We start from the raw sequence: 20,023 nt of genomic DNA on the forward strand, positions 1-20,023 counted from the left end.
TGTTAGTATGTGTGTGTGTGTGTGAGTGTGTGTGGATATGACTTGAGCTGATCTGTGTGTGTGTGAGAGTGTGTGTGGATATGACTCCAGCTGATCTGTGTGTGTGTGTGTGTGTGTGTGTGTGTGTGTGTGTGGATATGACGAGCTGATCTGTGTGTGTGTGTGTGAGAGAGTGTGTGTGGATATTTCTCGAGCTGATCTGTGTGTGTGAGAGTGTGTGTGGATATGACTTGAGCTGATCTGTGTGTGTGTGTGTGTGTGTGTGTGTGTGTGGATATGACTTGAGCTGATCTGTGTGTGTGTGTGTGTGTGTGTGGATATGACTCGAGCTGATCTGTATGTGTGTGTGTGTGTGAGTGTGTGTGGATATGACTCGAGCTAATCTGTGAGTATGTGTGTGTGTGTGTGAGTGTGTGTGGATATGACTCGAGCTGATCTGTGTGTGTGTGTGTGAGAGAGAGTGTGTGGATATGACTCGAGCTGATCTGTGTGTGTGTGTGTGTGTGTGTGGATATGACTTGAGCTGATCTGTGTGTGTGTGTGTGAGAGTGTGTGGATATGACTCGAGCTGATCTGTGTGTGTGAGAGTGTGTGTGGATATGACTCGAGCTGATCTGTGTGTGTGTGTGTGTGTGTGTGTGGATATGACTCCAGCTGATCTGTGTGTGTGTGTGAGAGTGTGTGTGGATATGACTCAAGCTGATTGTGTGTGTGTATGTGAGTGTGTGTGTGGATATGACTCAAGCTGATCTGTGTGTGTGTGTGTGTGTGTGGATATGACTTGAGCTGATCTGTGTGTGTGTGTGAGAGAGTGTGTGTGGATATGACTCGAGCTGATCTGTGTGTGTGAGAGTGTGTGTGGATATGACTCGAGCTGATCTGTGTGTGTGTGTGTGTGTGTGGATATGACTCCAGCTGATCTGTGTGTGTGTGTGAGAGTGTGTGTGGATATGACTCCAGCTGATTGTGTGTGTGTGTGAGTGTGTGTGGATATGACTCCAGCTGATCTGTGTGTGTGTGTGAGAGTGTGTGTGGATATGACTCAAGCTGATTGTGTGTGTGTATGTGTGTGAGAGTGTGTGTGGATATGACTCCAGCTGATCTGTGTGTGTGTGTGAGAGTGTGTGTGGATATGACTCAAGCTGATCTGTGTGTGTGTGTATGTATGTGTGTGTGTGAGTGTGTGTGTGTGTGTGTGTGTGTGGCTATGACTTGAGCTGATCTGTGAGTGTGTGTGTGTGTGTGTGTGTGTGTGGATATGACTCGAGCTGATCTGTGTGTGTGTGTATGTATGTGTGTGTGTGTGTGTGTGTGTGTGTGGCTATGACTCGAGCTGATCTGTGAGTGTTCTGGCCAGCCACAGTGCTCCTGGGTAGTCTTCAGGACTCTGTGGTCCAGAGGACATCAGTGTGTGCAGACCTTTCCCCAGCCACCCTCCCTCACGACGGCACAGCGTCCTCCCTCACCCTGCCGTCCTCCCTCACGAGGGGACAGGGTCCTCCCCCACGACAGCGTCCTCCCTCACCACGGCACAGCGCCCCCTCCCACAGGACAGGATGGCCCTCCCCGGTGGTTCCCTCTGAGCTGAAGGATGAGGCGGACGTGGCCTGCTTGCTGAGTGCTCCAGGACGTCACGCGGGACCCCGTGACCCAGGTCTTCTGGGACATGCACTTCTCTGTGGGAGACCTGTGACCCTGGAGCAGGCAGCACCAAGCCTCACTCCTCCTCCAGGGGTGGAGGGAGAGTGGAGAGGCAAGGACGCAACCTCCACGTTCACCAAACTTCAGAACAGAACTTCCAGGCCTGAGGACTGAGGGTGGGGTGGGCGGGCAGCCTGCGCGGGAGGAAGGAGGAAGGGTGGCCAGGGGCTGCGGCCTGACAGCAGGGTTCAGGAGGAGCAAGCGCAGGCCTGCCTGGTGTGGGGAGGCTGGAAGCCCCAGGCCCAGCCTCAGGCCGCAGACCGCACCCGCAGCGGTCGAGGAAGGGAGAGAAAGGCCCCACCGAGCACCTGACTGACAGCGCTAAGGCCAATGGGTTGAATCTGTGGCACAACTCTGCTGGACTTGGGGGGTAGGTCAGCTTTATTTCCCACACAACACTCGGCTAGTTCTGGGTGAGGATGAAGGAAAGGGAACCCAAAGTGCTTCCAGGCTCGGCGCGGTGGCTCGCGCCTGCCATCCCCGCTACTCAGGAGGCTGAGATCTGAGGGTCAAGGTTCAAAGCCAGCCCGGGCACAAAAGGACAAGAGACTCTAATCTCTAGTTAACCTCTAGAAAACAGGATGTGGGGCTTGGCTCAAGGGTAGAGCAGAGCGGTAGCCTTGAGCTGAAGAGCTCAGGACAACACCTCGGCGAGTTCAAGACCCATGACCCCCTCCCCCCCCCCACAAAAGTGCTCCCAATAAAGAGAGAACTGCCAGAGCTGGTGGCTCACGCCTGCTCTTAGCCACTCAGCAGGCCAAGATCTGAGGACAGTAGTTCAAATTCAGCCTTGACAAGAAAGGCCTTGAGGCTCTTATGGCCAATTAACCTCAAAGAAGCAGGACACCAAGCCATGGCTGAGTGGCAGAGCCCCAGCCCTGCTGCCTTGAGTGGAAGATGCTGGAGGATGGTGTCCAGGCCCCAACAAGCACAAGAACCCACAGGCGAGGATGCTGTGACAGCTACCAAATCCAGCCAACAGGTGCCCACCTGCCTCCAGGAGCTAGCGCACCAGAACACGAGGGCTGACCGGACGAGGCGCTGGAGCCAGGAAGCGCGGTCTGCGTGGCTGAGCCCAGGGTGTGGGCGCAGAGGGGGTCACAGCCTGAGCCTGCCTGCTCACATGGCTGCTCCAGCCCCAGGACCAGGCGAGACATCCCAATGGAGCCACCCACACTGCCGCTCTTCTCCAAGCTGGACCTCAGGTACTGAGGAAAGGAACCCAGGGCTAGGCTTGCTAGGCAAGCACTCCACCACCAGGCCTCGCTCCCAGGCCCCGGATGCTGTTCTGAAGCAGCCTTCTCTTCAACGCCCACCCCGCCCCGCCCTCCACGGCCTTGTCACAGTGTCTCAGGAAAAGGCTCAGCAGTTCTGAGCTTTCAGCTACGCTAGAGCTGTGTGTGAGCTGGGCGTGTCCAGGCCGTGGCTTGGCACCAGAGCAGGACAGAGTCCTGGCTTCTGTAAGCACTTCCGGCTTCAGGAGCATGCGTGAACTCAGAGAACCAAGATGGGGGCACACACGCTTGCACACATGTGTACTGGAACTTGCACTCTCTCATTGTTTTCTGCTTGTATCTGGTATTCTACCACTTATGCCATGCCTCTAATTCTGGGTTTTTGCTGGCTGGGCTGGTTTTGAACTCTAATCCTCATATCTCAGCCTGCCAAAGAGCTGGGCTTGCAGGTGGGAAGCTGGCTGTGCTGGTCTCTTGTGGAGTGGACGTAGCCACGCTGCGTCCACTCTTGGCATGGAGGTGGACGCCATGCCAGGCCATGTTTATGGGGCTCTGTGGCGTGGGGTTCCGGAAACAGCCTTGGGTGAGGGGGGGACAGGCAGATGTGAGCCCAGGGGCTGGCACAGACTGGAGATGACAGCACACAGGCTGGGTCTCCCGTCCACTGCGGGCGTCGCCCGTCCTGTAGGCCGCCACCTGGGCAGGCTCTGTCCTACCTGGTGTGGAGCCCTCCTCAGAGGGGAGGCCAGCGGGGCTGGACCCGAGGTCCAGTAAGCGCCAGGTGTCCTGCAGGGAGCTGCTGGCCAGTGAGGATGACCGACGGGTGTGCTGGCTGTTCTCCCCAGGGATGCCCTGAGCCCGTGGTGTCCCTGGGGACCGGTTTTCTTTCTGGCAGGTCACAGTCTGCCTCCACAGGAGTTAGGAGAGATGTGTCATTCCAGGGGCCCCCCTCAGGCCAACCTCCCCTCCCTCATTCCCCGGGGACAGAAGGGACACTGGACAGGCCAGCCCTCCAGCCACCCAGGGTGGGCGCCACTGAGGGGTGGGTGGGCCTGAGTCATTGCGTCCCCCAGGGAGCCCCTGCTCTAAACCAGGCACCGCGACCCATCCTGGCAGCCACTGGGCGCAGCTGCAGCCCCAGCACCCTTGGCACCCAGCTGCTGGCTGTACTCCAGCTCCTGCCCGAGAGCCTCGAAGCGGGGGGCTTCTGCTGACCTGGACTGGGCAGGGCTGCTTCTTCCCAGCAGGGTCTGCAGAGGTCTTTTTCTTCATGCCTTTTGGGCCCTGTAGGGAGACAGTGGGCAGGCACCATGTCAGGTCACTTTGTAGCATGGTGGAGGGCAGTAAGGACAGGAAGCAGCTCTCCCCACCTTGGGTTCCAGGGCCTTCAGGTCCATCAGGACTCTGGCCTCTGGGGACGGCCTGGCCTGCTGTGTGCAGACTGGATGGCATGGCCTCCACTGCTCCATGCCAGGAGGCTTCAGGGAGGCCATGGGCTAGACAGGGCCGGCCTGTATGACAGCTTTGTTGTTTGGAAGAGATGAATAAAGCTTAAGAAGACATTCTGCCTGGCTCTGGGAGCATGGCCTAGTGGTAGAGTACTGGCCTAGCATGCATAAAGCCTGGGTTGCATTCCTTATATACAGAAAAAGTCAGAAGTGGTGCTGAGGCTCAAGTGACAGACTGCTAGTCTTGAGAAAATCCGAGGGCAGTGCCCAAAGCCCTGAGTTCAAGCCCAGGGCTGGAATGGGAACACACACATACAGGTGGCTAAACAGTAATTAACGGAGGTGACAGGAAGGTTACAAGAGTCAGGAAATGCAAAGCAAGGGTGACTCTGGGCTCCCCAGAGCTAGGGAAGAGGCCAGAGACAGGCACCCTGGGAACTGCCTGGCTCTGCCGTCAGGTCGGCCTTCTCTCCTCCCCGTTTGTCTTCCTCAGGGCCTTCTGCAGGAAGCGGTGGCCTGTGGGGACCGCCCTGGGCCTGGGCCTCTCCCAGCCCTTCTCTGTTTCTTCTCCTGCAGAAACCACACCATAGCCCCCATGCCCACTTCTGGGCTGGCCGCTCACTGTCCCTCCCTGACCTACACCCTTGCTCACGGCTCCGCCGTGCAGGTTCTCCGTGGGTGGCCTCTGGCCGGATGGAGAAAGAGAACCGCAGATGTCACCCTGATGCTCCCCATGCTCTTTTTCCCACACTCCAGATGGGCAGCCGGTGTGAGCACTGAGCTGCTCACGGCCTCCAGTCCCACCCTACTGGCCTCCCTCTTAAGCCTCAGCAGTTCCCGCCCTGGGCCTGTGGGCCATGGCTCCCAGCTGGCTAGGACAAACCAGGGGCTATTTAAGGCAGGGCAGAGGCACGTCACCTGAGTACCATGGGGCTGCAGCTCTCCTAAAGGCGGTGCAGGGCGCACAGGCATCTCAGATGCCGCACCAGGGTCCAAGGGCTCTCGGGTGGGAGAAGCAGGGCGAGGACGTGGCTTTCCTGGAAAGGAGATGGGGAAAGGCTGGCTCTGAGTTCAGTGTCTGGTCTCTGCTCACAGCTAGGCCACTGGAACACAGAGGAGGGCAGGGTCCAGTGCTGAGGCCCACGCAGTGCACAGCAGCAAACCCTTTCCTTCCAAACCAAACCAAACCCGCACAGGTGGCTCACACCTAATCCTAGCTATTGAGGAGACTGAGAGCTGAGAACTGCAGCTCAAGGTCAGCCTGGGAAGAAATCCATGACTTTTCTTTTTTTCTTTCTTTTTCTGTTTTGGTTTTTTGTTTTTTTTTTTTTGGTCATGAGACTTGACCTCTGGGCCTGGGCGCTGTGCCTGAGCTCTTCAGCTCAAGGCTACCATCCTACCCCTGGAGCGACAGTCCCACTTCCAGTTTTCTAGAGTTAATTGGAGATAAGAGTCTCACAGACTTTAGTGCCCCGGCAGGCTTTGAACCATGATCCTCAGAGCTTAGCTCTGAGTAGCCAGGATGACAGGCGTGAACCACTGAGACTGGATTCCATAAGATTCTTATCTCCAATGAATTACCTAAAAAGCAGATAGAGCTTTTGTAAAGTGGTAAAGTGGTAGAGCACTAGCCTTAAGCAAAAGAGCTCAGGGATAGCCACAGGACCTGAGTTCAAACCCTAGGAACAGCACCAAAAAAAAAAAAAAAAAAAAAGCATGAAGCCAGGTACCAGTAGCTCATGCCTATAATCCTAGCTACTCAGGAGGCTGAGATCTGAGTTACAAGGTTCAAATCCAGCCCGGGCAGGAATGTCCAGGAGACTCTTATCTCCAATTAGCCACCAGAAAACGGGAAGTGGGGCTCGGCTCAAGGGGTAGGGCAGTAGCCTTGAGCTGAAGAGCCCAGGGACAGTGCCCAGGCCCAGAGTTCAAGGCCCACAACCACCACCACCACCAACAAAAAATCCATTGTCCATATTCCTTTTTTTGGCACTGAGATTTGCACTTAGGGCACTGTGCCTGCCAGCAGACACGCAGCCCCAGAAGCCCCAGAAGCCATGTCCAGCCCTCTGCTTCAGCTACATTTCCGGTTGTCTTGCTGTTTTGCCAGGGCCTCTTCCTCCCACAGAGCTAGGGTTTTCAGGCACAGGTGTACTTCACTGGGTCTTAACTTTTTGCCTGCTCTGGTCTCAAACCTGGGTCAGCCAGTCTCCCCTCTCAGAGCTGGAGTTACAGGCAGGAGCCACCATCGTGCCCCTACTTTGTAGTTCCTTAATTGTGTGTGTATGTGGGGGGGGGGGGGTCCTGGGGCTTGAACTCTGGGCCTGGGCGCTGTCCTTGAGCTCTTCATCTCAAGGCTACTGCCCTACCCCTTGAGCCGCAGGGTCACTTCCCATTTTCTGGTAGTTAATTGGAGATAAGAGTCTCCTGGGCGGACTTCCATGCCTGGGCTGGCTTTGAACCTGGAACCTCAGATCTCAGCCTCTTGAGTAGTTAGGATGACAGGCGTGAGCCACCGCGCCTGGCTGGAATTTTTTACCCGTCTCTATCGGCCAAACAAATTTGGTGAATATTTAGTTTCTGTGAGTCTGTGATCCAGAGGTATTTTTATTTATTGCTACAAAAAAAAGTCTCCCTGCTTCCTGTCTTGTTGGCAGAGAAGAGGCGCAGACGCCACCCAGAGGCCAGGGCAGGAAGCGAGGAACCACAGATGCTCTGTCCACCTTCTCTGAGAATCTACCCACCACGGCCCGAACCCACGGCAGGCCTGCAAGGTCCCCGGGTGCAAGGACGAGCCTGTGAAAGCATATGTGGGAGAGATCACACAGAGGACAGAGAGTTTCCTGCACTGTCACTAAAGATGGGTTGTTTCTGTAAAAACAGAAAAAAAAAAATCTCGTTTTTGTTTTTTCCCCTGGGAATTGAACCCAGGCGTACATCCTACTACTTGAGTTTCTTGAGGGGCTTGAATTCAGGGCCTGGGTCCTGTTCCCGAGCTCTTTCGCTCCAAGGCTAGCACTCTGTCACTTTGAGTCACGGCTCTACTTCTGGTTTTCAGGTGGTTCTTGCCTGGGCTGCTCTGACCCCTGATTTTTAGATTGCAGCCTCCTGAGTAGCTAGGGTCACAGTGTGAGCAGCCAGGCACTCGGCCACAAAACCTGTCTCACGTGTAGGCTGGACGTGTGGGCTGTCTGAGGAATGCTGTGCCTGGATCTCACATGTGGAGAGGCAGGAGAGGCAGAGGGTGGTGTGGTGCTCAGGAGCCAGGGGCTAGGCCTGTGCCTGGTCCGACACCGCCCTGCAGTCTGGGGGGCTGGGCCGCACCCTCTCTAGGTCTGTTGAGAGGAGAGGCAGCAGGGAAGCCACAGGTCACCAGCTGGGGTCACAGCCACAGCCCAAGACGTGGACAGGCTGCCAGCCCGTGGCCCTCCAGTCTCTCCTCATCCCGTGCACCAGGCTGGCGTGTGCCAGGGACTAGTGAGGGTGGTCAGCTCCTCCCCGTGGTGACCTACAGCCCAGCGAGCCACGGGCCAGGGCCCTGACCCCGGGGGGAGCCACCGGGAGCCACCGGCAGTTTTGGTCTTTGGTGACAGTTGGTCGCCCTGCACTACTTAGGGACAGGCACACAGCTTGCCAGCCAGATCAGGGGCCTGGGTAGGGGAGAGGCTGCCTATGGGCAAGGGTGGGCAGAGAACGGAGGGAGCGGGCAGAAATGTCCCTGCCTCTTCTCCCTGCTTCTCCACCAGGGGGAAGGGGCTGGGGCTGGGGCCTCCACTGGAATCCGTGGAGTGGGCCTCCTCTCCCTCTCTCCCTCCCTCCCTCCCTCTCTCTCTCACCCTCTCTCCCTCTCTTTCTCTCTCTCCTTTTCTCCCTCCCTCCCTCCCTCCCTCCCTCCCTCTCTCCCTCTCTCTCTCTCTCTCTCTCTCTCACACACACACACACACGCCCCTTCTGTGTCTCCCTCTGACGTAAACACAGGATTGTGTGGGGAGGACACAGGCAGCTGGGTCAGCAGGCCTTGCTGCTCTACACGCCACTCCACACCACACCACAGACTAAGGACAAAGCAATGAGGACAGACGGGAGTCCCAACACAGACGGACGGTGATGGCTTCTCTCCCCACCACACGCATTCCAGGCACAGCACCATGCTAGCTAACCAACCACACTTTGGAGCTCTCAGGGCACAGTTCTGTGAGCCTGGGCCCTCCCGTTTCCCCTCCCCTGCCTCAGCGTTCTGAGGCCCTCGGCATCCTGCCTTGGACAGGCCACCACAGTCCCTAGGGTCCAAACATCCAATGGGAGAAGCCCCCACAGCCAGCTCTCCCCAGCCCCGAGGCCATCTTCCTTTCCTGGCCAACCGTCCCCCTTCACCGCCATGTGGAGACAACCCAAGGCCTCACGTATGCTAAGCATAACTCCAGCCTGAGAATATCTTTTTTTTTTTTTTTTTTTTTTGAGCTGGGTTTGGTGGCCCACACCTGTAAGCCTAGCTACTTAGGAGGTTGAGATCTGAGGATCACAGTTCAAAGCCAGCCTAGGCACTAATGTCTGAGAGACTCTTATCTCCAATTATCCACTAGAAAACAGGAAGTGGGGCTGTGGTTCAAGGGTAGGACGGTAGCCTTGAGCTGCCGAGCTTAGGGACAGCGCCCAGGCATCAAGGAAGTGCAGAGTGCGGTGCAGGCCTTGATCCCAGCACAGGGTGGGGGAGCAGAGAGGGGGTGCAGGCCGTGCTCTCAGCACTCAAGCAGCTGAATCAAGAAGACTGAGAGTTTCAGGGTATCTGGAAAGGGGGGATGTGGTTCCCAGGTGGAAGAGGTAGAGGTCTTGATGCGTGAACCCCACCCCAGCCGTGAGGCTCCACAGGGGGTCTCCAGACCAGACTAGGAAGAGTTTGTGAGACCCCATCTCAACAGTCAAAGCTGGGCATGGCGGCATACACTTGTCATACCAGCTGCAGTAGAATGTACACAGGATAGAGACCCAGTTTGGCCAGGGCCAAACGCAGGACTCTGTTAACCATAACCACAGGCGCTGAGGGCATGGGTCAACTGGTAAAGCGCCTCCCAAACTCAATCAGTACTGAAACAAACTAAAGTAAAACCAGAGCGAAAGGGCGGGAGGCACGGCTGAAGCAAGCGGTAGAGTGCCTGTCTAGTAAGAACAAATCCCTGAGTATGGACCCAGTACGGACACACTGGAAGCCTGTCCTGACTCGATGGCACTGGGAGCTGGAATGGCTCTCTCTGGATGGCAAAATCCCTACAGCCAGCTCTCCAAGAGCCCGGCCTCTCCTCTCCGGGGAAAGCTGAGTCCCAGTGCCCTGAGTGCCCTGCAGTGCCCTGGGCTCCCAGGCCCCACCCACCCTCGGCCATGACAGGAGAGGTATGGCCGCTGCTCCCCAGAGACAGTGGGAGCTTGGGGGCTGCCACCTTGCTGAAGAGACAGGGGCAGGGCCCGAGGCGAGGGTGGCTGTCTGTGAACAAGTGTTCTCTCCCAGAGAAAGCAGGGGTGCAGGCTGACCCTGTGTGAAAGTGCCCCTCCCCTACCATCTAGTAAGAACAAATCCCTGAGTGCAGACCCCAGTATGGACGCACTGGAAACCTTTCCACCCAACATGCTGGCTTCGCTGGAGAGGCCATGTCTAGGCCTCCTGAGCTGCCCTCGGGGCCCCAGCCAGACTCCCATGTCTCCAGGGCTGCTCTGGGCACTTCCCATGTGCCCCCTTTTTGTGGTGTCTGGGACTCTCTATCCCTTGATTTCCTAAGAAATCAGCTGAGTCCGACTTCCTGACCTGTGGCCTGGCCCAGGCCTCCACCAGGGGGACAGCAAGGCCCCTGCGTGGGGCCTTCTGCAGTGGAGAGGCCAGCAGAAAGGCTGCTTGGCCCTGCCTGCCCCCAGGCATGCTGCCCTGCACCTCCGCTCCTCTTCCTGCTGTGTCCGGTAGGGGCCTGCGAGCCTGGAGGCGGGTCTGCCAGCTGCGGCCCGCCCCGCCCACCTGCCCGCCGGCCCCCTTTCTCTCCCTCTCTCCCCAACACGAGACTCACCTTTGGCCTGGCCCAGCTCCGCCCGCAACCGGTTTCCCATCTCAATGAGCTGCTCCTTCTCTAGGCAAAGGCGGAGGATTTTTCTGGTTGCTTCCTCAAGTTTCTGCTGCAGGTGGGACGTAGGTAAGGGCGGTGGGGTTTGCACCCCTGGCTGGTGGTTCATGGGGAATGGCCCCCGCTCCTCGGGGCCCACCGCTTGCGCATCCTCCAGGCCGTGTGAGGGAAAAGGGCAGAGCAGTCAGCTGCAAGAGGCCTGGGGGAGGGTGCCACCTTGCCATACTGCCATCCCAGAGCCACACCACGTCCACCTGCAGCCTCCAGGCCAACAGCAAGGAGAACAAAGGGTGTGTGGCGTGGGGCTGGTTCAGTGCCCTCTTCCCTCCAGGGATGAGAAGCCGGGCTCCAGGCTCCCTACCTCCAGGGCTGTGGTCTGCTCTCCATTATTTTAGCCTCCCCAACTCCTCCCTGTGAGAAGAGCCCCCTTCCCCTAGCCCTGTCCTGCAGCCTGCAGGCTAGCAGCTCGACCTTTGTGCCTTTCACGCAGAGATCATGGAAACTCACGGGAGCCCCAGAGAGCAAAGGGAGCCCCACGCCCAGACAGCTCTGGACTCTTGGCTTTCTGCCCTCTGCCCCTGCCCTGGGGCTGGTGCTAGCTGGCCTGCAGGCTCACGTGGCCTGCTTCTCCCCCCCCGCCCCCCAGCTCACCCCTTTGTCTTCCTGGAAGAGGTCCAGGCAGGTGAGGCCCGGCACAAGCCTCTATCAGCCCACTCGGAATTCAGACCCTGCAGCACGCGCTGCCAAGCAGGGGCCTGGGATGCGGGAAGGAGGCGGGAAACAGCCAGGCTACGGCCAGTCTGACGGCTCCTCACAACTACACCCGGGAGAGGACAGCCTGTTCCTCACACCCGGGAGAGGACAGCCTGTTCCTCACACCCGGGAGAGGACAGGCTGCCCCTGCGCTAACCGCGCCTGTCCCATGCCCCGGGGTGGCTGGCACAACCTGTCCTGGCCAGCTTCCTGGTCTTCTCAGGACTGGCAGGCACTTGTGCCCTTCGGGTGCTGCTGTCCCTCTGGTGTCCTGAGAAGTGGCGAGAGGGGTGGCCATCACCGGATGGTGGGGAGGGGGGGAAGCGGCAGGCTGGGCATGGGAGGGGCTCAGAGCTGAGCCTCTGGGAGAGGAAGGCCTGAGGGTGGCACTGACCTGGGGGAGGCCGGCACGGCTTCACACCCAGGGGAAGTCAGGAAAGAACCCGTTCTGAGCTGAACACCAAGAGATTTAGGTAAACCTCCCCTCCAACATGGGCTCGCCCCAGTGGGGCCCGGCCCTCATGGTCCAGTGCCTGCCGTGCCAGTGCCGGGGCTCCAGCCTTCGCCTGCAGTGAGGAGGCCTGGCCTAGCTCAGCCCTCGCTCTGCCACAGGTGCCTGCAGGCCTCTGCCTCTGTTTCTGGTAAAATTTTATTTTAATTTTGTTGGTCCTAGGGTTTGAATGCAGGGCCTGGGTGTCTGGCTGACGTGGTTATTTTGAAGACTCTCTGAAACTCTCCAACCCCCACCAGAGACACACTTGGTGGCCCACTGTGGGCTATGCTACCACCCTCTGCATGGTCCAGACCCAGCGCCCTCGTCCCTCACCAACCCAGCACCTTGGTGGGTTTGTTGCTACCATTTGTCACAGGGTCACGGGTATCCATGGGGCACTGCTGGGCAGAGCCAGTGCACCCTGGATTAGCCCTGCCCCTCCCCTGGACAGCACTGATCCTTTCCTCTCCCCCACCCCACTGTGGGCACTGCCCCTCCCCATGTGGGCCAAATCTCCTGGGTGTCCAACACTGCCCCCACATGGCCCAGGGACAGCTGCTTCAGCTCATGGGCTCTAGGTCTCTTGTTGATGTTTTCTGATTTTTGTTGGTTGGGGGGCTTGAACTTGGAGCCTGGCAGCTTCTACCATTTGAGTCTCGACTCCACTTGTGGCTTTCTGGTGGTGGATTACAGTCTCAAGGACCTTCTTGCCCGGGGCTGGCTTCAAACCACAATCTTCAGACCTTAGCCTCCTGTTAGCTAGGACAACGGGCGTGAGCCGCAGGCACCCGGCTGTTCTTTCTTGAGCCTGTTGCCCCGGCTACCCTCAAACTCAAGACCCTCTTCCTTACCGTCCTGGGAGCTAGGCTGGCTATGCCACTGTGTCTGCAGAAAACATGCCAAGCCCTCTCCCTGGGCAGGAGCCAGAGCAGCAGCCAGGGCCAGTGCCCAGGCCCCAGCACGGAGCGCATCTCCACAACCCCGTCCACAGGGAGAGCTGGGTGACCCACGGCTGCAGCCTTGGCCGCAGGAACTGTACCGGACCTCACGGGGACGGCCCTGCCCCTTGCCCACCCCAGTCCTTCCTGCACAGACACTGCAGCTGCACCCCCACAAGGACCATCCAGGCCACCGTAGATCACCCCTCTGCCCAGACAGGAACAGGTGCTGGGGTGCCCAGGCTGGCTGGAGCCACGCGTGTCCTCACTGAGAAGACTCTCCCCATCTGAGAAGACGCTGGGCACCTGTGGGGTCTCCACGCCACAGTGCCCACTGTCCTCACTAGCCACCTTGTCAGGCCAGGCGTGGGCTCGTGCCTTCTCCGCACGTCCCCAGGAACGAAGCAGAGGATTGGGAGCAGCCTCCGAGCCCTCAGGGACAGGGATGGAAGCGTCTGTGGGCTCCTGTTTCTCTGTCTGAGACAACAGACATCAGTGACCTGAGGACCAGCCCCACTGCCCCTAGGAGCACTGGCCTCTGGCCTCCTCTCTGCTGACCTTCCCTCTCTGCCTGACACCCATTGGTCCGGCGTCTGTTGAGTTGGTGGTCAGGGGTGGCAGCCTGGAGGCCTTGTTGAGCAGGACGGGCCACACCTGCACTTCCTGCTTTCCCTCAGGAGACCACAGGCCCGCTGGGCCTACGAGCACTCAGACCGTGGAGAAGCAGGAGAGCGTGGGCCCCGAGGGTCTGCAGGGCAGCTGAGGGTGCTCTCCCTAGTCTGGCTGCCTCCGGTGCAGCCTCCACTACATACTTTCTATTGGCAAGGCTTCCTTCCTCGCCTCTCCTCTCTCTTTCTGTGCTGGTACCGAGACTTGAACTCATGGCCCGGGACCTGTCTCTTAGCTTTTCACTCAAGGCTTTTTTTTTTTTTTTCTTGCCAGTCTCAGGGTCTGAGCACTGTCCTTGAGCTTTCTCAAGGCTAGAGCTCTCCCACTTGGGCTGCAGCACACTTCCGGCTTTTTCTGTGTAGGTGGTACCGAGGAATGGATCCCAGGGCTTTGTGCATGCCAGGCAAGCACTCTCGCACCAGGCCACGTTCCCAGCCCCACGCGGGCTTCTTGCTGGTCAACTGTGGCTAAGGCTCATGGAGTTGCCTGCCCAGGCTGGCTCTCAACTGCATTCTTGGATGGTGCAAGCCCTGCCTGAGCATGGGGGCCCAGCCATCTGCAGCATGTCTTGCAGCCCCTCTGGACACGATAGGACGGGGAGGTCTGCTGGCCAGGGCTTGGGCACACGCACAGCTATTACTCAGCTGAGCTCCCAGCATGGCCCCGCCGGCAGCGTGGTCTTGCTGGGTTTCAGGGGGGCGTGGGGGCCTGGAAGGTCTGGCCTTGGCCCCTGGGGATGGACACAGCTTAGCCTTCGGGACCGGCTGGTTCAGCCCTTCAGAGCCTGATGGCTCAACACCAGCTGGGGCCTCCCATAACCCTGTGCCCTACCTGCTGCTTCTTGTATCTCTCCTTGGGCATGGCCTGTGCCATAGGGGCCCTGGGTTGTGTCCCCTCATGTCCCCGGGACACGTGCAGCCTCCCGCTTTTGGACTGCTCCCGCAAGAGGGCTCAGGACGCATCCGGACGTTGTTCTGGGCCCTGAGTCGGAATGTTCAGACGCCCCACGGGGGGCGGGGGACGCCGCCACGCTGGCTGCAGACCTCGGCACACTCCGATCACTGCAGGCAGGACCCAGGCCTGGCCAGAGCCCCAGGGCTGCCTGTCCACCTTCCCTCATGACCTCGGGAAGGATGAGCCACTGGCTAGACCAGCCAGGGTCCAGGGCTGGCGGCACAGGTGCCCAGGATGACAGAAGCTGTGCTGAGTGCCACATGCCTTTCCTCCTGTGGGCCTGGGCACGGGTGTCCTGTGGTGGGTGGTGGTGTGGTGACACGGGCACGGACAGCCTCGGATGCTGTGCGGAGGGGGCCCTGAGCTCTGGCAGGCTGCGCAGACCAGGCCAGAGCGAAGCCCACCCTCAGAAGCACGCAGACGGCAGCAGGGACTCACCTCTGTGCCCTGTGGCTCCCAGGGCCTCCCTCCTTCCTGCCCAGCTCTCTTGAGATGCAGCTCCAGCTCCGCCACCTGTGTCTGCAGCTCCTGCACCTCCACATGCACCTGGTCCACCAGGGGCAGCAGCCCAAGCTTCAGGGGCCTCTTCTGCACCTGTACCTGCAGTGGTTTCAGAATGGCAGGAGGACTGAGAGTGGGGGCAAACCCGAGGACAGTGGGAGGATGGGAGGGGGAGGGGGAGGTGTGGGGAGGATGGAGGAGGGAGGAGGGAGGGAGGAGGGGGGCCGCCCTGGAGGACACTGCAGGGTGTGAGCACTCTTCCCCTACCCCCCTGTTCCTCTCCTGCCCCCCCCCAGCTCCCGCCCCAGACCCCAAGGCTGGCTGAGAGAGCCCGCGTGAGGCTCTGTGTCCCGGCCCTGGCCCTGCATCCTGGTCCAGCAGGAGACAGCCCCCTCTGGGACATGCGCATGAAAAGGCAAGCCTTTCCTCTGTGGGGACCACAGAGGCCTAGAAGGCCGTGTACATCCTGGGACCCACCAAGGAGCGGCCCGGCCTGGCCTGGCGGCTCACACCTGAAGACTGGGCAGAGATCAAGGGGTCGCAGTGCCGGTCAGCCAGAGTCCTCTGAGCCTGGCCACCAGGGTCAATCCCAAAATGCAAGCAAAGCAAGCACGGGCTGGGCATGGCTCAGAAGGGCCTGGCTAGTCAAGCACCAACACAGGGTGTGAGGGGCCAGAGAGAGAAAGAGGGTTTAACAGGAGAAGCCACAGACCACACACACGCACGCGCACACACACACGCGCACACACACACACACACACACACACACACACACACACGCACACACACCCAGTTGGTAGGCAGATGCAGTCTTATCACCATCTTTGAGTAAAATCAATTAAAAAGGTAGAAAGCAGCTGGTGCTGGGAAGGTGTGGGGACCTGAACATTTACACACTGCCAGGGGGGATGGACGGCGGTGTTGCTGTTGGAAACAGTCTAATGACTCCTCAGACATTACACAGAATCATCCACGTCCATGGCGCCCGGCCCCAGGCATTCCCCACCAAACTGAGCACGCACACCCACAGCCGCCAGCACACACAGCACGGGGACCCTCCCGCCCGTGGCCATCAAAAGGGACTATCCACCCACGGAACAGCGGGACAGACGCAGACAGCACATGCGCAGGGCCCTGGGCTCTGTGGCACAGACCTCTCATTTGTCGGGGCTCCTGCACACTTCCTAGGGGGGCACAGCCCACAGAGGTCCAAGGTCACAGGGTCACAAATGGCACCCAGAGTCTGGGGTGCCCCGCCTGGAACAGCTCCCTGGCAGGAAGACCATACTTCCTGGGCCTCAGTGGGCCATCTCACCTTCTTTTTGAGCTCTGTCACCAGCAAATCCAAGAGATGAACCCTGTCTCTGAGCTTCCTGAGTGCCAAGCCAGTGAGGGCCGGGAGAGCTCCTCCTGCAGAGAGGAGCCATCTGTGAGCTGGCGACATCACCCACGAGAAGAGGGGTGAGGCTCCCTGACCCAAGGGGAGCTCCAGGGAGTCCCGCCCTGGAGTGGAGGGAGGCGGGTCCCTACAAAGGTCCGGTGTGTCCTACGCCAAGTGTAGCCCCACCTGCAGAGAGCGTGGGTGACCCGTGTGCAAGAGCGCGATGTGAGCTGAAGCACTAGTACAGACACAAAAAGTGCAGATGAAAGGCAGGGGCGTGGTTCACGCCGCCGAGGCCTCGGGAACAGGCGCTCCTAAGGTGAAGTCGTTCAGCCCGCAGGGCGCTGTGCTCCCGCTACAGTCTCTCGACACCTCCAGAGGGTAAAGATGGAGAGGATCACGGCTCCAGCCCAAGCTGGAGAACAAAGGCTCTAAAGAAGATGTGAAAAGCTGGGGCAAGGAGTCTGGCCTAGTAGAGTGCTTGCCTAGCATGCATGAAGTCCTGGGTTCAATTCCTCAGTACCACATACACAGAAAAAGGCTGGAAGTGGTGCTGTGGCTCACGTGGTAGAGCTCCAGCCTTGAGAAAGTCCAAGGACAGTGCTCAGGCCCTGAGCTCAAGCCCAGGACTGGCCCAAAAAAAGAAAAAGCTGATATAACAGGGCGAGGTGGCTCACACCTGTAATCCTGCTCAGGAGGCTGAGATCTGAGAGTCAAGGCTCAAAGGCAGCCCAGGCACTAAAATCCATGAGACTCATCTCTAATCAACCACCAGAAAACCCGAAGTGGCACTGAGGTTCAAAGCAGTAGAGCATTAGCTTTGAGCTTAAGAGCTCAGGGACAGGGCCGGGAGTTTGGCCTAGTGGTAGAGGGCTTGCCTAGCATGCACGAAGACCCGGGTTCGATTCCTTGGTACCACATACATAGAAAAAAACCAGAAGTGGTGCTCAAGTGGCAGAGCTCTAGCCTTGAGAAAGTCCAAGGACAGTGCTCAGGCCCTGAGCTCAAGCCCAGGACTGGCAAAAAAAAAAAAAACACAAAAAAAAACCCCAAAGCTGGGTGTGGTGTTATGCATCTTTCACCCTAACTATGCACAATGGTATGTACCATGAGCAAGATCCTACCTGAAGACATCTAATACAAAAGGGCTGGAGCAAGACTCAGGGGTAGAGTGCCCACCCAGCAGGCTTAGGCCCTGAGTTAAAACTCTAGTACTGGGCTTAGAGTGCTTGTCTAGCATGCATGAAGACCTGGGTTTGAATTCTTGGTACCACATACATAGAAAAGGCTGGAAGGGGTGCAGTGCTCAAGTGGTAGAGTTCTAGCCTTGAGAAAGTCCAAGGACAGTGTTCAGGCCCTGAGTTCATTCAAGCCCAGGACTGGCAAAACGAATAAACAACAAAAGAAGTTGCTTATCCTGTGAGATATGCTTGTTTGCTTGCTTGTTCTAAGACACATACTTGCTGGATGCCAGCGACTCAGGAGGCTGACATCTGAGGATCGTGGTGGAAGCCAGTCCAAGCAAGAAAGCCTGTGAGACTGTTATCTAATCAGGTACCAAACAAAAAAGCCAAAAGCTCGGGGACAGCTCTCAGGCCCCCCCCCCGCAAAGCCAACGACTAATTATATGCCCTAAGCTGACTTGGGGCTCTCGGTCCTCCTGTCTCCGCTTCCTGAGTGGCTGGGGTTTCATGTGTACACTACTGTTCTACTCACCCCATGCTTATCTAAACATTTATAGGGCATTTCTCCATGCACTAGAGTGGCAATCTGCTTCTGTTCTCTCTGGTTTATTCTTGTTAATTCTTAGAAGGGAGAGAGAAAGAGGGAGGTGCTTATTTATAGCCTTTTCAACAAGTCAACCACTGGGGCTGGGAGCATGGCCTAGTGATAGAGTGCTTGCCCGGCATGCGTGAAGCCCTGGGTTCGATTCCTCAGTACCGCATACACAGAAAAAACCGCAAGTAGCACTGGCTCAAGTGGTAGAGTGGTAGCCTTGAGCAAAAGAAGCTCAGGGACAGTGCCCAGGCCCTGAGTTCCAGTCTAGGATCATCAACAACAACAACAAAAAGTCAACCACTGATTTGTAGATTCTCTAATACACAATGTCCATTTTCTCCATGTCTAGTACCGACTTTGTCTCTCCTACTTTTCTTCTTGTCCTGAGCATCTAGAGATTTCAAATATTTATGCTATGTTCCACGCAGTCTCAAGCTCTCCATCTTGTTCCTCTCCTCTTCTCTTTTGGAGACTGGGTTTTGTACCAGATTGGCCTCTACCTCAGGAGTGGCTCCTCTTGCTCCAGCCTCCCAGCGCTGTCCCTGTGGGTCATGTGCACTGTGCATGTGGGTCAAGCGCCTCAAGTTGTTTTGACTTTTTGCTCACGCCTGTACTCCACCACTTGAGCCATCCCTCTGCTCAGAATGGAGGTGGGAGTATTGTGCATTTGTTTGAGCGGGCTGGCTTTAACCTGGCTCCTTTGGTCTCTAACGCGTGAGGAAGCTAGAGTTACAGATGGGACCCACTGGCCGGCTTGTTTGTTTGTTTGTGGTCAGAGCCTGGGCACTGTCTCTGACCTCTCTGGCTTAAGGCCAAACTCCCAGCCTGCACTTTGTTTTTGAGGTTAAGAGTAGTGCCAGCCTTTGCCATCTTGAACTGGCGCCCTGCCTCCTGAGCATTGGGGATCATGGGGAGGCATCTTCATACCTCGCTATGACAGAAGCTCGAAAGTGACATGAAGAACAACTTTTCTTATAATTTACCATCAAAAGAAAATCTCTACAGTCCGTCCTGTAGCTATGAATAAAACTCATCTGACAGTTTAAAGTCTCCCCACAAAGAAAACTCTAGACCTTGGTAGCTTCATAGTTGAATCATACCAATTTCAGGAAAAATTAAGCTCAGTCTGACATGTGCCACAGACCCTCTGGAGAAAGGAAATGACCGGCTCGGAGAGTGCCAGCATCCACCATGGGCGAGCACAGCCCGGCTTCCTGGGTTTCACCTCAAACAACAAGGGGGTGCAGCCAGACCCCACTTGACTCATTGGAAGGGGAGAGCGCGACTGGGCTCTGCGGGATGCACACATACAATGAAGATGGAGGGGCGGGCTCCCTGGGACCACAGACCAGCAAGGGCACTGTCCCTGGCTGTCCGCTCTGGCTCCGAGTCCTGCCCAGCCACCAAGAGACTTAGAGCAGCCCCTGAGCTCAGCCTGGGTCAGGGCTGCCGGGAACTCTGGGGCCACAGAGCCTGGGTCCAAGACAAAGAGTGTAGAGACCTGGGAGAGCAAGTCCAACCCCGCAGGAAACCAGGGGCAAGGTGTGCTGGGCTGGCAGGCCAGGCCTGCACCTCGGGAGGACGTGCCAGCACCGGCAACCAAAACACCGTGCACACGGCTGAGGAGCCACGCGGAAGCCCACGGGTCACGTGGTTCCACTTATGTGAGACTGGAGAGGGATGGGAATGGCTCACTTGGGGGGCACCTGAGCTGTGTGACACATGTGTGGGGAGTCCTCACCTGTGGTCTCTGTGTGGGCCACAGGGCCCTGTGACGGCACAGAAGGTTCTGGCACACTGATCAGCTGCTCTTCTAGGCTTTGAAATTTGCACTGTAGGCTTTGAATTTCTGCTTCAAGAGCCAGAATATAATCTGCAAACACAGGGTAGCCCGGCCCAGGCACCTGTGTCCCAACACATCCTCCCGCCACTCCTGTCCTCCTCTGCCCCACCTTCCTCTGCCCGTCCCCCACGGCTCAACCCTATGGAGCCCTGCCTGGCCCTGCCCCTCTCCTCTTCAGGCCACGGTCTCCAGTGCGGGCGGGGGGGGGGGGCTCAAGTTCTGTC

At 57.9% G+C, this 20,023-nt stretch overlaps 1 protein-coding gene across 1 annotated transcript in view; it reads right to left on the reverse strand.

Moving 5' to 3' along the window:
• Ccdc57 (coiled-coil domain containing 57) overlaps window positions 1-20,023 on the reverse strand; it is a 54,925-nt gene that overhangs the window by 18,117 nt on the left and 16,785 nt on the right. The window contains exons 11-19 of the mRNA XM_090351539.1: window positions 19,698-19,829; window positions 16,112-16,206; window positions 14,734-14,895; window positions 10,435-10,639; window positions 5,303-5,421; window positions 4,152-4,220; window positions 3,653-3,839; window positions 3,384-3,514; window positions 2,692-2,909 (exon numbers count right to left, since the gene is read on the reverse strand). Coding sequence (XP_090207665.1) covers window positions 2,692-2,909; window positions 3,384-3,514; window positions 3,653-3,839; window positions 4,152-4,220; window positions 5,303-5,421; window positions 10,435-10,639; window positions 14,734-14,895; window positions 16,112-16,206; window positions 19,698-19,829 — 1,318 coding nt within the window. The remainder of the gene's footprint in view (window positions 1-2,691; window positions 2,910-3,383; window positions 3,515-3,652; window positions 3,840-4,151; window positions 4,221-5,302; window positions 5,422-10,434; window positions 10,640-14,733; window positions 14,896-16,111; window positions 16,207-19,697; window positions 19,830-20,023) is intronic.

Source organism: Megascapheus bottae, chromosome 17, assembly GCF_031878675.1.
Source record: "Megascapheus bottae isolate mThoBot1 chromosome 17, mThoBot2.hap1, whole genome shotgun sequence".
Taxonomy (NCBI): Eukaryota; Metazoa; Chordata; class Mammalia; order Rodentia; family Geomyidae; genus Megascapheus; species Megascapheus bottae.